The sequence below is a fragment of the Simochromis diagramma genome, unplaced genomic scaffold (assembly GCF_900408965.1).
Source record: "Simochromis diagramma unplaced genomic scaffold, fSimDia1.1 OVJJ01000107.1, whole genome shotgun sequence".
Lineage (NCBI taxonomy): Eukaryota > Metazoa > Chordata > Actinopteri > Cichliformes > Cichlidae > Simochromis > Simochromis diagramma.
Genome location: NW_024387209.1, coordinates 6,905,618 through 6,922,610, shown reverse-complemented (window position 1 = coordinate 6,922,610; position 16,993 = coordinate 6,905,618). Strand labels below are relative to the sequence as shown.

Genomic DNA, 16,993 nt, shown 5'->3' with positions numbered 1-16,993 from the left:
AATTCAGCCATATTTGAGCCTTTTTAACATAATTATCAAAGAAATAATCCAACTTGCTGTGAGGCAAACACCATCACTCAGTGTTGGTGAATGAAATTCAATTACTGTACAAGTAATACTGTACAGCTTATGGATGCAACTTACCAACTAGCTAGCTAACTGCTGAATAAAGTATCACCCAAATCCAGTGTTTTCTGGTGCAGAAAAACAAACAAAACAGGATGGCAGCAAACAAAAAGCGTCAAAATGCAGAATTCAGAAATAACCCGAGGATCGTGCAGTTGCTACTTCCAGCTTTGATGCGCACACACACACAAACATTCTGCTGTTCTAATTAAGTTTCAGCCAAAGACAAAAAAACAAAACAAAAAAAAATCAAAAACAAAAACAAAAACAAAAAAAAAAAAAAAACGTTGTATTGTTGCAATAAATGACAAGTGTCTGTGTGTTACATAAAAGTTTTGCCTTCAAATAATCCAGTAATCCACAGTTAGAGCGTCTGTAGTGAGTAATCCATTACAAATGTTATTCTGTAAGCTCTTTAATTGAAATACCTCACCCTAAAAAAAATTTTTTTAATTTACTTTTACAAAAAACTAATAAGATGCCAAATTACAGTCATTTACCCTACATTCCTAAAGAAAATCATTTTCTTAGAGGTTGAATGTTGTGCTTCACTAATTTCTCACACTGTGCCAGGTAAACTTTAGTAATATAACATGACTTCAGTTGGTTATTTGCCTGATATACAGAAATATTTTAGTTATAGGCAAATATGGCAGAATTTAAAAAAAGAAAAGAAAAAGTATTTGTATTTATGATAGGTTTACGATGGTTGTGTGGAAGAGCAGAGCAGCAGCTGCTCAAATATGCAGAACCACCACACCACAGTCAAAGCCACTTTCATCACATTTTTTTCTCCATTCTGATGCTGTTTGGAGTCCAGCAGGTCGTCTTGACCACATCTATGTCCCTAAACATGCAGAGTTGCTGCCATGTGAGTGGCTGATTAGGCATTTCTTTTAATGAGCAGCACAACAGCTGTAGCCAGTGAAGATCATCCTTGTGGTGTGATCATCCTCATGTACCAGTCAGCATGGCCTTAGTCTCTAAAGTGACTTTGAGTTTATCCTTAGTTTTACAGAGACAAAAGGTGGATTTTCTTTGCTTTATTAAACATAATTTATGTTTTCCCTTCTAAATCAAGCATTCAAGCACAAAACAAATCAATGCCTTCAGACAAAACCAAAGATCAAGTGGACAATCGTCTTACATTTCCCATAACACAGAATAAATCTAATTCAATCACAATGTTGATTCTTTGTGTTTAAAATTAATAAAAATGAGTAACACTTCTGCGGGCTGAAACCCACTCGAGTGGCCACAATTCTGGTTACATTTGGTAACAGAATAACTAAAAAAAGATATTTATAAAAGATTAAAAACTAACTGTACTGTGCATGTGGTGGACCACCACAAAAGAGAAATGATCATCGGACTCTGTGACAGATTCTGTGCAACAAGTGAAACATGCAGTCTTAAATCAAAGGAAACTCGACTGCACAACAGCGTTAACCGTGTGTATTTGACTCAGTGGGTAGGTGTGACGTGTGCATCTCAGTGATTTGTGTTTAGCTTCTGAAACCTTAAATTCAATGATACAATAAAATCTGCAAAGCTGTTAAACACTGAAGTGGATTAAAAGCACCTTTGCCCCGCGGCTGGTATTTTTTGCTACTCTAAGTGAATTTCACCTGATATTAGCTAAAAATGATTAGTTTAAAATCTTTAGTTTGATTCAGTCTCAGATGTCCAAGGCCCACGGCTTGAAAGACCCTGGTTTGCTGGCTGGAACCTGGAAACAAAAAGAATAGGAATTAATGTGTAAAGTTTTGGTGTTCAAAACAGTTCTGCACACAATCATCATTCCCACAGGTATGAGCTTCCTGCCATCACTCACGGTGGCCTCTCTCATTAATATGAGCAGAATGTGCTTAAAATTTATGTGACAGCTGAACTCCTCGACCTTTCCTGTCTGTAAGCATAAATTTACAGTTACAGGACCTGAAGTTTACAAACTGTCCCGTTTAGGCGAACTCCAGATTGTGTAGCTGACATGTATAGTTACCTTCTGAGTGAATGGGGAGGCAGAGGCTAAGCAGGCCCTCTCTGGTGTTGCAGGGGAGTTTAGAGAAAAGGGTCCCTTCAAACCAGAATCGGAGCGAGCAGCAGCCACGGCGTCTTTGATGGCGAAGAACACCGAACTGCCCAAGAAGAGGGTGGGTTCTCCAATACCCTGCACAGGAGACGAACATCAGCAACGGACCAAGTACGATAGAAAACTAAAAGACTGAGGTGTTTGGAAGTAATCTTCCTCCTTGTGTCTGACCTTTGAAGAGTAGATGGCGTAGGGGTTGTCAGAGTCGGGCAGCAGGTAGACGTTAAACTGCAGCGGCACATCGCAGACTGCCGGGATCTTGTACTGAGACGGTCCTCGAGTGTACAGCAGCCCGAAGGGAGAAAACTTCAGCTCCTCCAGAGTGTAGAGACCCAAACCCTGCATGAACGCTCCCTCAATCTGAGAGAAGGGAAGAAATCAAGGAGAGAGACGTTGTTAATTACTACTCTCTGCTAAAAGTTGTTTTTTACTTAACTAAATTCAGCTGTTCAGGTTTTAAAACACTGGGTGAAATGGGTGCAGCCACTTACTGAACCGTGCAAACAGGCTTGAGTATACATATCGATTGGGGGGGTTTGAACAGTTCTAACAAACCTGAAGGTCAGCTCAGGTAACTTTTGGCTCTGGTTCCCCCTTTTTAAATGATTAAAATTGCCAAGGTTTGGTTGCAGACAGCCCTCCGTGAACCTGGTTCTGCCAGAGTTTTCTCCCTGTTAAAAAGCTTTTCTTTTCCATTTACACCAAGTGCTTACCCACAGTGGGTTGTTTGATTGCTGAGGGTTTCAATGCATTATTGTAGGGTCTTTATCTTACAATATAAAGCACCTTGAGGGGATTGCTGTTCTGATTTGGCACTATATAATAATTTGAACTGAATTACTTATTTGGTGTGACCACCTTTATTCTTCAGCACATTCTGAACTCTTAGCTTTGTCGTGTCTTTAATAGGGGTGGGTTTTAATAATCGATTCTGGCTTGGATAACGTGATATCGATTCATTAAAATCCTGAATCGATTTTTTTATATAAATGTATTTTGCCAAAAATTCCAGAATCTCAGGTGAAACGTCACAAAATTTTGACAACCACCAAACATTTAAAACGGTAAATGAGAGCAGGTACACGGCTTCTGCACAAAGACGTAAACACAAAGCGCGGACCCGCGGACAGAATCAGTGAGATGTGCCTTTCTCACCCGACGGCATGGACACGGTCGGGGCTGAAAGCCGACAGCTCACTGATTCTGATGTTTTGGCGGGGCCGCGCTTTGTGTTTACGCCCTTTTTGTGCTGATTCTAAAGCTGTTAGTTTGATCTCTCTCCAAACAATACTGACCAAACCAGCAGCAAAAAAAGATCCAAACTGTGCTTCACATAAACATAGTTTTGAATTCCCTCTGACTTTTACTGTTTTGCATCCACCACAAAAAAATAAATAAATAAAATAAAAAAAATATCACACTTCATGCACAGCTCTCTCTCTCTCTCTCTTTCTCAGTGTACTTCAAGAACAGTTTCCAGTCTATCCCTGAAATCTGTTTCCTGCATTATTCGCTTGCTTGTTACGCACAAGACTACCGTTGTTTACAGCGCTGTCGGCCGATGTTTTTTTTTTTTTTTTTTCCCTTTTACTCACTTCCAAAAAGAAAACCTAATTTCTGCTGTTCTATACTGAACAGATTTAAACTTTTTAAAATTATACAAAATGCAAAACGCTCAGCCGTGTCTCTAATAAAACCGCTGTAACTTCAGAGGTAATGTTCATAAGCTGATTAATGGTTTTCTTTCGTTTTTGATGTACTGCAGAATATTTTTATAAAATCCCAGGCCAGGAAAATCACCTTCATGTTTTTCTGTGTTTTATCTTCAGCTACTTTGACACAAAGGCCTCTGCTGTGATGCTCACACCTTTGATAAAGTCTTGCGAGTGTCAGCTTCCTTTTTATAGATACACAAATATGTAAATGTACTGATCTGAATAATAATATGTCTCTGACTGTCTGAGGCAAAATTTCCCAGATTCAAATCAAACTGAATCGAATCGATTCAGGACCTTGTGAATCGGAATCGAATCGATTCTAGAAATCAGTGACGATACCCAGCCCTAGCCTTTAAGTAGTCTTCAGGAATAGTTCTCCAGGCTTCTTGAAGGACATTCAAAGCTCTTCTTTGGATGTTTCTGCCTTTTGTTATGTTCTCTGTCAACATGATCCCACACTGGTTCAGTAGTGTTGAGGTCTGAGCTCTGGGGAGGCCGATCCATGACTGATAGTGCTCCACTGTGTGTTTTTCTGTCCAGGTATGATTTTACTGCACTGGCAGACCTTCAGAAAGCCCAGAGAACTATTTCTCAAGAACAAAGTCTGGCTCCAGTCTTTTACACTGCACATGCTGTTTATATTGTGTTGGTTAATGACACTGAAACAACTGCCAGGCAGTCATGCAAAGATGTAAAATGGCCGTAGGTCTGACCTGGCCCATGTCCACAGATGGGTTCACACTTTTGCCGATATCCACTACGATGTCAGTCCTCAACGTCTGCAAGAAGCACAAACATGAAAAGAAAACCAAAAAAGGATTCCTTTATTTTCTGGCAATATTCCTTCTGTTTGCAGCAAGTAGCATTCAGAGTCGAGACCGTTCAGACAGACCCTGTATTCTCCGGTGAGGCAATCCAGCTCCACCTCGGAGCAGCTCACTCCGTAAGTGTAGTAAGCATAAGGCTGGCCCTCCATCTTGTCCCAGTCGACGTAAAGGTCAGGACCTCTGAGGACAAACAGGAAGATACAGTCACTTACTGCTACTTCATCCATTATGGGTGTGGGGGGAGATTTCTATCATACTTGTAAAATCCAGTCGCTGACAAACTGATCTTCTCCATAAATGCTTTATTGGCCTGCGTTCAAAGAAAAGTTATGTTATTTAAATGCTCCAAATCTAACAACATCATTCAAGGATTTTCGTACCCAGCTCTCCCAGGTTCCTTTGGGGTTCTTCTTTCTGATTGGCTCCAGTCGCTGGTACAGAATCTGGCAGGCATCTTTGACCGCCATGCCGTTAGCATCGGTACCAAAGGACGCAGCAGATGGGCAAGTGTTGGGAACGGTGTTGGTGCTGGTTTCACTGATGTAGATCTTTGAGGGCGGGATGTGAAGCTCCCGGCTCGCAATCTAACAAACAGAAAAAGCCAGACCCCGAAAGGCATAAATCTGGTGTTTTTCTGCTTTTTTGTAATAATACTGAAGCACAAATCTGGCCAAAGACAGACCAACAAAACAAAAACAGCAGTGACACAAACTTTACAGTATTTTTAATGTTCATCCTGTTAATGTCAATATCTGCAAATGTCTCAAAACTACAACCAAACCCCCCCCCCCAAAAAAAACCCAAAAATTGTTTACTGAACATTTCTGATACATAAGCTAATAATTAACACCTGCTCATTGCAGCCACAGATGTCCTGTGGCGCAACCTGGCAGGTGAAATTTGCACCTCAAACAGTGCAACTCTCGGGAACTATTTTCAGTGGCGGATAAATTAAAATTTGTGCCCTTTTTGCATTTGTGGCAAAACGATGATGGAAGCGAGCATAACGGGAGGTAAACCTTTGTAAGCAGGTAAAAATAAAAATCGTGTCTACCGCTTCACCAGTGTGCTGCCTTCACATGTTTTCAGTGCTACAGTTATCTCACGCAGATTATCCAAATATAATGGTGTTAAACATTAAACTGGAAGGCTCTAATGTAATATGCAGCAATACCGTTAAGCTGTTGTTTTAATCCACCCAACAATTGTCTCCTTATCTTTTAAATAGCATTAAAATAAATGCATTTATTGTGTGATTCTTTAAGTCTTTTTATGCTTATTTCTTGATTTTGATGCACAAAATGATTTTAACTATTTTCAAATTCAAATTCAAATTTTATTTGTCACGTACACAGTCATACACAGTACGATATGTAGTGAAATGCTTGGACAACTGCTCGTGACCTAAAGAAAACAAAAAAAAGGAAAGGCTATGAATAAGATAGGAAATAAATATGAAAAATTAAAAAGGGTAAATTTAACTAGGAAGGAATAAAATATAAATTAAGGTTAAAAATGAAATAACTGTACAACACAAATTAGAATGAAGGGTAAATTTAACTGGGAAGAATAAGATAAAATATATAAATTAAAGTTGAAAATAAAATAACTGTACAACAAAATACACAATATAGAACTATATAAGAATGTATGAAGAAATATAAATATAAATAATATATACACAATAACAGCAGCTGTACAAGTATTAACCGGAAATGAAGAATATAGTGACCAGTGTTGTGCAAAAACAAAGTCCAGAATGTCCAGTGTGTGTGTAAGAACTGTATGTGTGGGTCAGTACTGTGTGGTGGTGTGATTGAGAGACCATATCGCCTGCGGGAAGAAGCTCCTCCTCAGTCTCTCTGTGTTGGTCTTCAGGGAGCGGAATCGCTTTCCTGACCTCAACAGAGAGAACAGTCTGTTGTTGGGATGGCTGAGGTCCTTCACGATCTTCCTGGCCTTGGTCCAGCACCGCCTGCTGTAGATTGAGTGCAGGTCAGGGAGCTCGGAGCGGATGGTGCGCTCAGCTGACCGCACAACCCTCTGTAGAGCTCGTCTGTCCTGCATGGTGCTGTTCCCGAACCAGGTTAAGATGTTTCCCGCCAGGATGCTCTCTATGGTGCACGAGTAAAAGTTCCTGAGCACCTTGGAGGGCAGTTGGAAGTCTCTCAAGCGTCTGAGGTGGTAGAGACGCTGACGGGCCTTTTTCACCACGGTGTTGATGTGACAGGACCATGACAGGTCCTGCGTGATGTGAACTCCGAGGTATTTGAAGCTGTCCACTCTCTCCACTGGGCACTCGTTGATGACGGGGGTCTGGTAGTTCCTCTCCTGCTTTGTGCTGAAGTCCACTATCAGCTCCTTTGTCTTACTGACGTTTAGAAGGAGGTTGTTCCTCTGGCACCAGTTCTCCAGATTCCTAATCTCCTTCAGGTAGGCCGTCTCGTTGTTATCAGAGATCAGGCCCACCACGACGGTGTCGTCAGCAAACTTGATGATGGTGGTGGAGCTGGTAGTGGCCACACAGTCATATGTGTACAAAGAGTACAGCAGGGGGCTCAGAACACACCCCTGGGGGGCTCCAGTGCTGAGAGTGGTGGAGGCTGAGACATGTCCGCCCATCCTTACTGCCTGTGGTCTGCCAGTTAGGAAGTTGGAGATCCACTGACACATAGATGAGCTGAGTCCCAGATGCTCCAGCTTGGTGGTGAGTGTGGAGGGAATTATGGTGTTAAATGCAGAGCTGTAGTCTATGAAGAGCATTTTAACATAATTCCCCCTTCTAGTGTCCAAGTGAGTGAGTGATGTGTGGAGGAGATGAGAGATGGCATCGTCTGTGGAACGATTTGGACGGTAAGCGAACTGTAGTGGGTCCAGTGTGTCTGGTAGTGAAGAAATGATGAAGTCTCTGACCAGGCGTTCAAAGCACTTCATCACTACTGAGGTGAGGGCTACAGGGCGATAGTCATTGAGAGAAGCAGGGTGGGGTTTCTTCGGGACAGGAACAATGATGGACTCTTTGAAGCATGTGGGGATCACCGACTGAGATAGAGAGATGTTGAATATCTCAGTGAACACAGGAGCTAGCTGGTATGCGCAGTCTCTTAGGATACGACCTGGGATGCCGTCTGGTCCTGCTGCTTTCCTGGTGTTCACTCTCTTGAAGGCTCTCCTTACTTCATGCTCGGAGATGACGAGCACGTTTCCGGTGCTGGCAGCATCTTCCTGTCTGCAGCCGTTAGCGCCGCTAACACCGCTAGCGCCGCTAACACTAGCATTGTTGGAGACCTTAGCTGCAGCCTCGAAGCGAGCATAGAAAGTGTTCAGCTCGTCTGCCAGAGTCACGGCCGCGTATTTTTAACATATTCCTAATTTATACATCTCGACGTGCTATTTTTTCCCCATGTACTCCATTTACACATTCTAAATTTGACAATTATATATTTACATTGTACATTTATATAGCTCAACGTGTTTCTTATTATATTTATAAGATTTTTACATGCATACATTAACACTAATTAATTTAAGTTAACCTTTTGGAGTGCATTTTTTTTAGTTTTTTTTTTTTATAAATACTTACACAAATACATGATATTTTGTTATATACACATTTTTTTGTTGTTTCCAGTGAGGTGCTTCACACAGTACCTGCTGCATTTTCGTGTGGACTCCCTGACCCATCTCCGTCCCACCGTGACTCACCAGAACCGAACCGTCCTTGTAGATGTGGACCAAAGCTGCAGCCTGCCACAAACAAAACTGAACTAAACAGAAGCAAGCAGCTACTGAGCTGACTGCATGCAACCTGCAGTCGCGCAGCCACAGCAGTAACAACTAAAAAGAAAAAACACAAAGACCCTGAAACAGGCTCTTGTCTTTACCCACAGGACTTGAGCAGAATTGGCTCCTTGGCTTCTGTAAGCTGTTAAAATCTAAGATATATTCTTGCAGTGTTTCATTCTGCAAGACTTCATGGAGTCATGCAGTGTTGTGCAGCTCTCTCCATGCCCTTTTGCATGATCTGTTACTAGACATGGCTTCTTTTTGTATGGCGCCAACAATGAAGGCAAAGTTTTTGCTGACTTTCACATCAGCAAAAACTTGTGAACATGAGCACAAAACTCTGGAAACAGTTTACATACTCCAAGCCTGCGGGGACAGAATAAGATCACAGACCTGATTAAGGAAGCCATCTGAAAAGGCGATGCCATATTTGATGGGGATGATGGAAATCCCCCTCTTCTTCCAGCGGTTCTGCTCGTTAAACTGCTCGATGGCGCCACGGTGGGCACTGTAGTCAGACCGGCGCTTGCACTCTTCCCAGCAGCGCAGCAAGTTCTCGGGGTTGAACTCAAACTTGTAGTGGGTGGTCGAAGGGCCCCTGTACATGTTCATCTCCCGAATCTGATGAAGGATTTTAAACATTTAATTAGATGCTGTTTTGTACACCCGGTCGAGCTCGTGGCAGGAGAGGATGGAGCGGAACCTTGTCGGCGGGGCATCCCAACACCATGGCAACGTCGTTGATCATGTTCTCCACGATCAGCAGGCCCTGGGGCACCCCAAAGCCCCTGAAGGCAGTGTTTGATGGCAGGTTGGTCTTGCATGCGGTGCCGCGACCTCGCAGATTGGGGATGTTGTACGCGGTGTCCATGTGGAGGACCATCTTCTCAGCAACCTGCAAACACCACAAAATCCACTCTTACGTTCTTTGGCGTTTCACTTACATTTATCTCCAGTAGCATTTCCTTTTTCCACTTACCAAGGGAGACTCATCTGCAGTGTTGCCACTGTTGGCAAAGAACTGGAAATCTGCAGCAACAATCTTCCCATCATTCATGAAACCCACCTGAAACAAATGGCAGTCAACTCTCAGGATGATGACGAACACAAGTCAACAACGCCTTTAAAACTAAAAAGTTTAAAGATCTTTTGGTCACAACCTTTCAAAACTGAAGATGAAATCCTTTAAAGCCCACATTTGTAAACCACCAAGAAAGTAAGAAATGTAAGACAACTCTTTACAAAAAAAAAAAAAAAAAAAAAAAAAAAAAAAAAAAAAAAAATACTGGAGCTACCGCTCAACCTCCTAGTAGATACACCTATGGTATTGATTTAAAACTCCTACACCGCTTCTTTGAGTTACTGGAGTCACAAACTTAGGCATCCACGTTTCACGCCTGCTCGGTAGAGTGCAGACAATACCACATCAGCCTTTACAGCTGAGAGACAAACATAAACCTCTCTGCAGACTCTGCTGCACCTTGGTTCTGTCCTACATCACACTGTTTCTCACAATGTTTGAATAATTAAAGCGCTGGAAGGCTCCCCTCACACAAAACACTCAGAATCCTAACCAATAAATAACGATACCAAGTATATTTGAAATTCAAAAGTAATTTTCTTAAAAAATAAATAAAATAAAATCAAAACAGTGGGCAACACCTAAAAAATTAGAAGGTATATCCTGTGCGCTTGGTTGTACCTTATATTTTCCCAGGGTGGGATGTCGGCCTCCTGTAATGAGCATGTCCTCGCCGCGCTCCAGGACACAGCGGACGGCACGATTGGTCCTTTAAACAGTTATAATAAAAGAAAACAAATGTAAGAACTTTCCAGCTTCTTTTTCTTTATTAATGTCTCTTCAGGCCTCAGTAACACAGGTCCAGAGAGTGAAGGTAAGCGACCCTTAGCAACAGCCAGCTGCTAAGGAAATTGCTGTATTCCCCACTAGTTGGCCAGTGGCTACAGAGATGGTGCTGAAGCAAAAACCTACTTGCAATTGCTTTGGTAACGTAGACCTTTTACTTTGAAAGAGAATGGCCTCTGTCAGATATTTGTGGCCTGGAGGTTACCGACCAGCCTGTGTGAAAGACTTGCTAATCCTTTGGACTCACTTCCAAGCAGCCACCGAGGTGATAGAAGCCAAAACTGAGGTTCTGGTGACCTTCCCTCCAAAGGCTCCGCCCACTCTTTTGGCATGACAAGTGACTCTGTTGGATGCGATGTTCAACGTCTCGGCAACAGCATCCTGCACAGAGAGATCCAACCCACCTGCAGCTCTGACTTGTCTTTTATGTTCAACATGTGAGCATAACTCTCAGGTAACTCTCAGGTTCACTGACACACACCTGCTCCATTTACCTGAATCAAAGTTGGCCACTGAGTGGAGATATAAACGTTGAACTCCATCTCCTCGCCGACGGGAACCACCAGCATGCTCTGCGTCTCCATGTAGAAATGCTCCTGGCCTCCAATTCGAATCTCCCCTGAGGAGAAAACATGCAGAGTTTAAAAAGAGAAAGCAGACGTTTCTTCCGGTTGTTCTCAAACAACTTTTACCTTCATAAACCTTGTCGACAGTTTTAAAGGCTTCAGTCACATCTCCCCTCTGAAGCAACCGTCGTGGTTCAAAGTAAGATGACTTCTCGACGGCTTCCTGTCACAAAAGGTGTGACGTTGAAAAGTTTACCCATCTGCACTTTTAGCATTTTCTCCAGTGAATTATCAAAAAACAGAGCAAAACATCCCGATGTAAAGGAACAGAAACAGTTTTACTACTCAAACTATAGTATTCCGCATGATGCAGATGCTCAAAGGGTTAAAAAGTCAAACCTCGATGGTGAAAATGGGGTCGGGCAGGTCTTCATAGCTGATCTTTACAGCTGCTGCTCCTTGTTTGGCGTGCGCCTTTGTGTCGGCGACCACCGCACATATCATCTGACCGATGCACGACACCTGCAGATATGGTGAGTGTCGTAATTTCCCCATTAGTGTTCAAATGTGAGTGAAGAGCAGCAGGTGCGCATAAGGCTCTACCTCGCTCTCGGCAAGCAGCTCCTCATTATAGCCGCAAAATGTGCGGACTTTCTTCCCGGGAATGTCTTTGGTTGTGATGACGTCGACAACGCCGGGAAGCTGTAGGGCTTCGCTCACATCCAGCCCTCTGTCAGACAGCAAACATCAAAATATCAGCATGAAAACACCAGAAAGAGCCTCTTTTTCCTAATGTAAATGCACTAAAGCTCGTTATTTGAAGATAATTAAATTCAAAAGCTCTAAAGTGCAGTTTGTCTATGTTGACTAGGGTGGGGCGATTGGATGAACATATAGTCCAATCGCTCATGCAAGTTAGTTGTGTTTGAGAAGTTTACCAGGGTGATTTATTTATTTGCCCATGAGTGAGTTTGCTAAGAATGATGGAGCTAATAGAAGCAGTCAACAGAACCCCCCCCCAAAAACAAAAAAAAATTAGTGTATTTTTTTTAAAAGCACCCTCTTTCAACTGCGAGCCACTGCACCCTCTTCAGAGTGCGCCCAAATGCTTGTTGATGGAGCTGCAGAAGCTGGTGATAGCCAAGCATACTCAGCCGGATGGTGGACACGTACATACTCATGTAAGTTAGTCGTGTTTGAGTGCTTTGCTGCGTGAACACTGAGTGAATTTAAAAAAAAAAAAACCAAAAAAAAAAAAAAAAAAAACCCACATTGGCAACTTTTTTTTTCTTTAGTGTTTTTTTTTTTTTTACGAATTAACACGACTTGACGCGATTAACAATTAACCCAGCTGGAGCGCAGACTGACTCAAAATCCCTGAAATGTCTCCGTCAATGCATTTCGGGAGTTTGTCAAAATTTTGTTCATTCTGCACTCCAGATGGGTTAGAAGCATTAAAAATTTTAGTCCTGACGACGGTGCTTATGCCACATTAAGGCTGATAGCATTTATGTTTATTTTCTTTTTTTTGGAGGGGGGGGTTAAGTAGTTCGTCCATGTTTGGACTTCTTCTGTGTTGTAAACACCCAAATCAGACCGTGCATGATTACATTGCTCCGCCCATCAAAAAGTCTGTGCATACGCGAATATATCGCCCACAATTGCCGGTTGGAAATTTTTTTTTACATATCGCCCAACCCTAATGTTGATTGCAAAAGTGAAACCAACAATAATGCGCCAAACACTGCAGTTCCTCTAGTGACCACTTAAGGCTGACTCCAAGCATGAGTCAGTCGCCATAGAGTCCCATGTTAAAATGTCTGACTTTACAGCAGAATTAAACATCTTTACAGCCAGATACAAAATGTAACTTTACTCCTTCATAACTGCACAGGCATGATTTTCTTTAACATCCCTTGTCCAGTATATCCACCATTCCTCCTCTGCATATGTGCAAACCATCATCTGGCCCCCTGATGCACTGCCTTGTAATCTCAGTGACTCCCAATGAAAGTGTTAACATCGCCAGATCTGCTGCCTGTCTTTTTGTTAGTGACACCATCTGTCTTTGGAAACAAAGCATGACCAGGACAGACACACACAAAACAAAACCTAGAGGTCATCGCTCAGCTATCGCCATCTGGTGATCTTTGGATAGAATACAGGTTTTTAGATAGCTTCGCATTGCTGACGTGGAAGCCATGTTTTAAGGCTAACATTTTAAAGGTTAAGCAAATCTGTGTCCATCTGGCTGCATTGCTCTGCCTTTCCTGTCACTTCCTGCAGCTAATCATGGTCTTCATGTTTCCTGTATGCATCCATTATTTTGCATTTCTATTGTTCGCGCAAATGTATGTCACTCCACAGCCCTGTGGAAGTCCTGCAAGACACAGCAGGAAACCTATTATGCAGTGCAAGCAACAGAAGAATCTGCTTTTTAGTGCTGCCTGTGTGAAGGGACCATAATTACTTGTGATCGTGGACAAGACACCTCCTGTGGCCATTAGAGGAACTGCAGTTTTTGGCTTTTCCTTGTTGGCGTTGCCATTTGGTGCTTACGTGATCTTAGCGTGTGGTCGGGAGCTGGTGACCACCATGAGGAAGAGCTCGCCCTCTATCTTTGGGAGGTCATCGCAGTACACAGCCTCGCCTGTGGCCTGGCTGATGGCGGACCGATGCATCATGGGACGCCCCACTGCATCGTGGTTACTCTGGTCCTTTGAGACAGGCTGATGAGGAAGAGGAAGTAGTCGGGTTTATGAAGAAAGCACATCTGTTTTTGAGCTAAACCATTCTGAAAGCCATTTTGTAACCTGGAACTCCTGCAGGCCAGGTTGGATCTCTCTGGGTAAAGGTTGTATCTTCTCAGGGACCTCGTCTGTGATCACATTCTGTAAAAACACATTTAAGTCAGTTGGATTTACCACATTACCCTGCACTATTTCTTTAAAGTAGATCTCTTTTTACCATTGCTTTGAGCTTGTGCAGGACCTCCAGGTAGAATTTGAAGAGCAGACTAAGAGTCAGAGACCTACGAAACTCCACCTTCCCTCCTGGAGCTGAAGGAGGGAGGGCCAGCTCTTCCAGAAGGATGTCATAGGCTTGGCCGAGGGTCTCGTCGTCCCACGGCCTGAAGGGAAGAAAAGCAAATCAGCACAAGATGAGAAAGTAATGAAGTAAAGTAGAGAGCGGAAATTGAGGGGAAAACAAAGAGACCTCCTGATGATGGCCTGGCAGGTTTTGGCTGCACTGACTGTGGTCGGGCCCATCCCTCCGTAGTAAATACTGACATCCTGAACCACTCTGCTCTCTGAGAACATCACCCTCATCCCGGCTGTCACGGTGGCGAAGGAGGCCTCCTTCCTCGGTGCGTGGCGTAAAGCCTGAACAAACTCCCCCTGCAGGTGAGACGAGGTGCAGCACTAGTAATCGTTTTCTCTTTAGCACATAATCTATGACAGACGCTCACAGCCACACAGTAAAATATGTGTCACCAGTGTGGAGGAGACGCAGCATGTTCTTACAAATAAAGAATAAAGTTTGTGTACCTTTCTGGAAAAGGGGATGAAAACGGAGACGACAATCTCCTCTGGCTGCAGGATGACTTTCCCAAATCCCACGAAGAAGTCCTGATTCAGGGGAACCTCTCGTCTTCCTCCTGGTGAATTCAGAGTTCAAGTTGCTTTTTGTTTATTCATCACTCATCTTTGATCTATTTATTTATTTTTAAATACACTTAACATAAAAGTCCTGGCGACTCACCGCTGGAAATCACGCTGACTTTGCAGTTGCCAGCAGCCAAAATGGGATTCAGGTCCGAGTTGGGGTACGCACTCACGATGTTTCCTCCCAGAGACTAAATGCAGACACATTAAACTTGTACTCAGAAACAAGAGAGGAGATTATAATCAGTTTAAGTTTTAATTCAAGGCTTTGAGTTCTAGTTTCTTTGAAGCCAGCCCTCTTTGTCTTACAGTGCCCCCTCATGCCCACAGTAGAGATATTTCTTCTTTGTCTAGCTGATTTTTTGCATGACGTCTGACCCATGAGGAAACGTTCACTATATTGCAGTAGTATTTCTCATCATCTGCAGTAGACCTTCACCGGCTGAGCTAGCATGAGAGCAGCTGTGCCCTCAGCTTTGGCCACTCAGGCACCATTTAAACAATGTTAGACCGATGCATGAACCGTAACATCTTAGGAGCTTTTTACTTTCAGTTCTATGGGAAATTTAAATGTGGGGTTGGTTTTTTGATGTTGTGCAGCAACTGTTTGACTGGTTATTGTTAACTGGTTCCTGACACACCAGTCACAGCCGTGCGCGGCAGCTGCAGCCATTACAGATCGGCCCTGTAAAATGAGCAACGGGCTCCGAGTACCTTCTGGAATATGTGCAGAGCACTACAGCTCAGCAAAAAAATGCTTTACATCGCCTCACGGCAAGAAGGTCCTGCATTTGAATCTACAGTGGGGGTCTTTCTGCATGGAGTTTGCTTGTCCTTCCCAAGTCTGTGTGGTTTCACTCCGACTCCCTCCCAGAGCCCCAAAAACATGCACGGTGTTCGGTTAACTGGTGATTCTAAATATGTCAATGTGAGCATGAATGGTCGTCTACGTGTTGGCCCTGTGACATTGAAAACAGATAGATGGGTACATACAGGCTTCATTCTCATGCTTTAGTCAAGCTCAACTGGATGAACTCCAACAGGCTTCTGCACACAAGCCTTCATCAGGGAGTTTCATATTTCACAAAAACAATGAGCCTTTTCTGCTCACCCTCGGCTAAAATGCAACATGTGGTGAGAGGAACGCACCAGCACTGATGCACAGTGTCCACAAAGCAGCAGTCCACGTTATTCAAACTTAAGTCTATGTTCCATAAGCAAGAAACTACAGCACCAGTTACAAATAATATGAATACATCTCAAAGAACAAGATGTATTAAATGTTCAAATAAATATGAGCAAATATCAGCTGATGATCCTGCATCAGGATGATGTTAAAACAAAATCCTATGAATCTTTTAATTCTTGCTCTTTGTAATTAAAATTAAATGGGACTCTTTCACAGCGGCTGGTTAGTGCTACAGCAAGGGTTAATTTAAGCGATGGAAACAGGATGTGGAGGAGGGGGAAAAAATAAATCTAGAAATGAAGTAAAACACGAAAAATAACAATCAATGGCACATGTGCGATTTCTCCTTACAGCGACGTTTCGGATCTGCACACTTCCCAGGTTCCCCAGCTGCCGGTTCAGTGCTCTGAACACCTCCGTCTTCTCCTCCGGGAACTGAGGAACCAGGTTCTCCAAGACAGAGTGAAACTCAGACAAACTGCAGCCCGCTCCCACCCAAACGCCTGCAGAGAGGAAGCACATTAACCAACTTTATCTTTCCTTTAAATACCTGTTGCACACCCTAAAATAAACTCATTGCCTGTGCATGAACACCAACAGAGGGTTGGAGCCTCAGCTGAAGGTGTAGGTTACCCACCCTGTGGCGTCTGAGAGACCTCGAACAGCTCCTTCACTCTGGTTGGAGAGATGATCAGCGGATGTAGGATGCCTTTGAACTTCATGTCTGGACCTTCAGCACAAAGCAAATAGAGCGGGTTAAAACCATACACTTTATAAAAGCAGGAGTCTAACCAATAATTGATCTTGTTTAGAAACCTGAATTTGATCAAACAATGACAAAGAAAAATCTTTTCTCCATTTCCACTCTTTAAATCATGTTAGAAACACCTCAGAGGGTGTTTTCTGCTGACCTATGTTGGTGTTGCCCATGACCAGGGGAGCTTTGGGATGTTTGGCCTTGAGCTGGATCAGCTCCTCCAGAGAAACCGGAGACACCCAGGTGACCCTCTCCCCATGAAAGGTGAGTGTTTGCGGGCTCGTTGTATCTGCCATCAGCTGTAGTGAAAAGGGACATTACTGTAGCATCAATAGTTTAACTGGAGCTTTAGATACTCCTGCACCAAACCAGGATGTAAGTGTGAATTTTAAAGACCTTC

The 16,993-nt window shown here is 43.1% G+C and overlaps 1 protein-coding gene across 1 annotated transcript in view; it reads right to left on the bottom strand.

The window, feature by feature from the left end:
• Positions 1-802: 802 nt before the first annotated feature.
• aox6 (aldehyde oxidase 6) overlaps positions 803-16,993 on the bottom strand; it is a 32,048-nt gene continuing 15,857 nt past the window's right edge. The window contains exons 9-34 of the mRNA XM_040051396.1: positions 16,748-16,892; positions 16,474-16,566; positions 16,188-16,339; positions 14,745-14,838; positions 14,531-14,640; positions 14,199-14,380; positions 13,950-14,112; positions 13,796-13,873; positions 13,542-13,711; positions 11,586-11,712; positions 11,382-11,504; positions 11,109-11,205; positions 10,911-11,035; positions 10,664-10,797; positions 10,252-10,339; positions 9,529-9,615; positions 9,253-9,444; positions 8,943-9,170; positions 8,415-8,510; positions 5,144-5,347; positions 5,021-5,073; positions 4,829-4,943; positions 4,650-4,715; positions 2,390-2,578; positions 2,129-2,296; positions 803-1,855 (exon numbers count right to left, since the gene is read on the bottom strand). Coding sequence (XP_039907330.1) covers positions 1,805-1,855; positions 2,129-2,296; positions 2,390-2,578; positions 4,650-4,715; positions 4,829-4,943; positions 5,021-5,073; positions 5,144-5,347; positions 8,415-8,510; positions 8,943-9,170; positions 9,253-9,444; positions 9,529-9,615; positions 10,252-10,339; positions 10,664-10,797; positions 10,911-11,035; positions 11,109-11,205; positions 11,382-11,504; positions 11,586-11,712; positions 13,542-13,711; positions 13,796-13,873; positions 13,950-14,112; positions 14,199-14,380; positions 14,531-14,640; positions 14,745-14,838; positions 16,188-16,339; positions 16,474-16,566; positions 16,748-16,892 — 3,330 coding nt within the window. The 3' untranslated portion in view covers positions 803-1,804. The remainder of the gene's footprint in view (positions 1,856-2,128; positions 2,297-2,389; positions 2,579-4,649; positions 4,716-4,828; positions 4,944-5,020; positions 5,074-5,143; positions 5,348-8,414; positions 8,511-8,942; positions 9,171-9,252; positions 9,445-9,528; positions 9,616-10,251; positions 10,340-10,663; positions 10,798-10,910; positions 11,036-11,108; positions 11,206-11,381; positions 11,505-11,585; positions 11,713-13,541; positions 13,712-13,795; positions 13,874-13,949; positions 14,113-14,198; positions 14,381-14,530; positions 14,641-14,744; positions 14,839-16,187; positions 16,340-16,473; positions 16,567-16,747; positions 16,893-16,993) is intronic.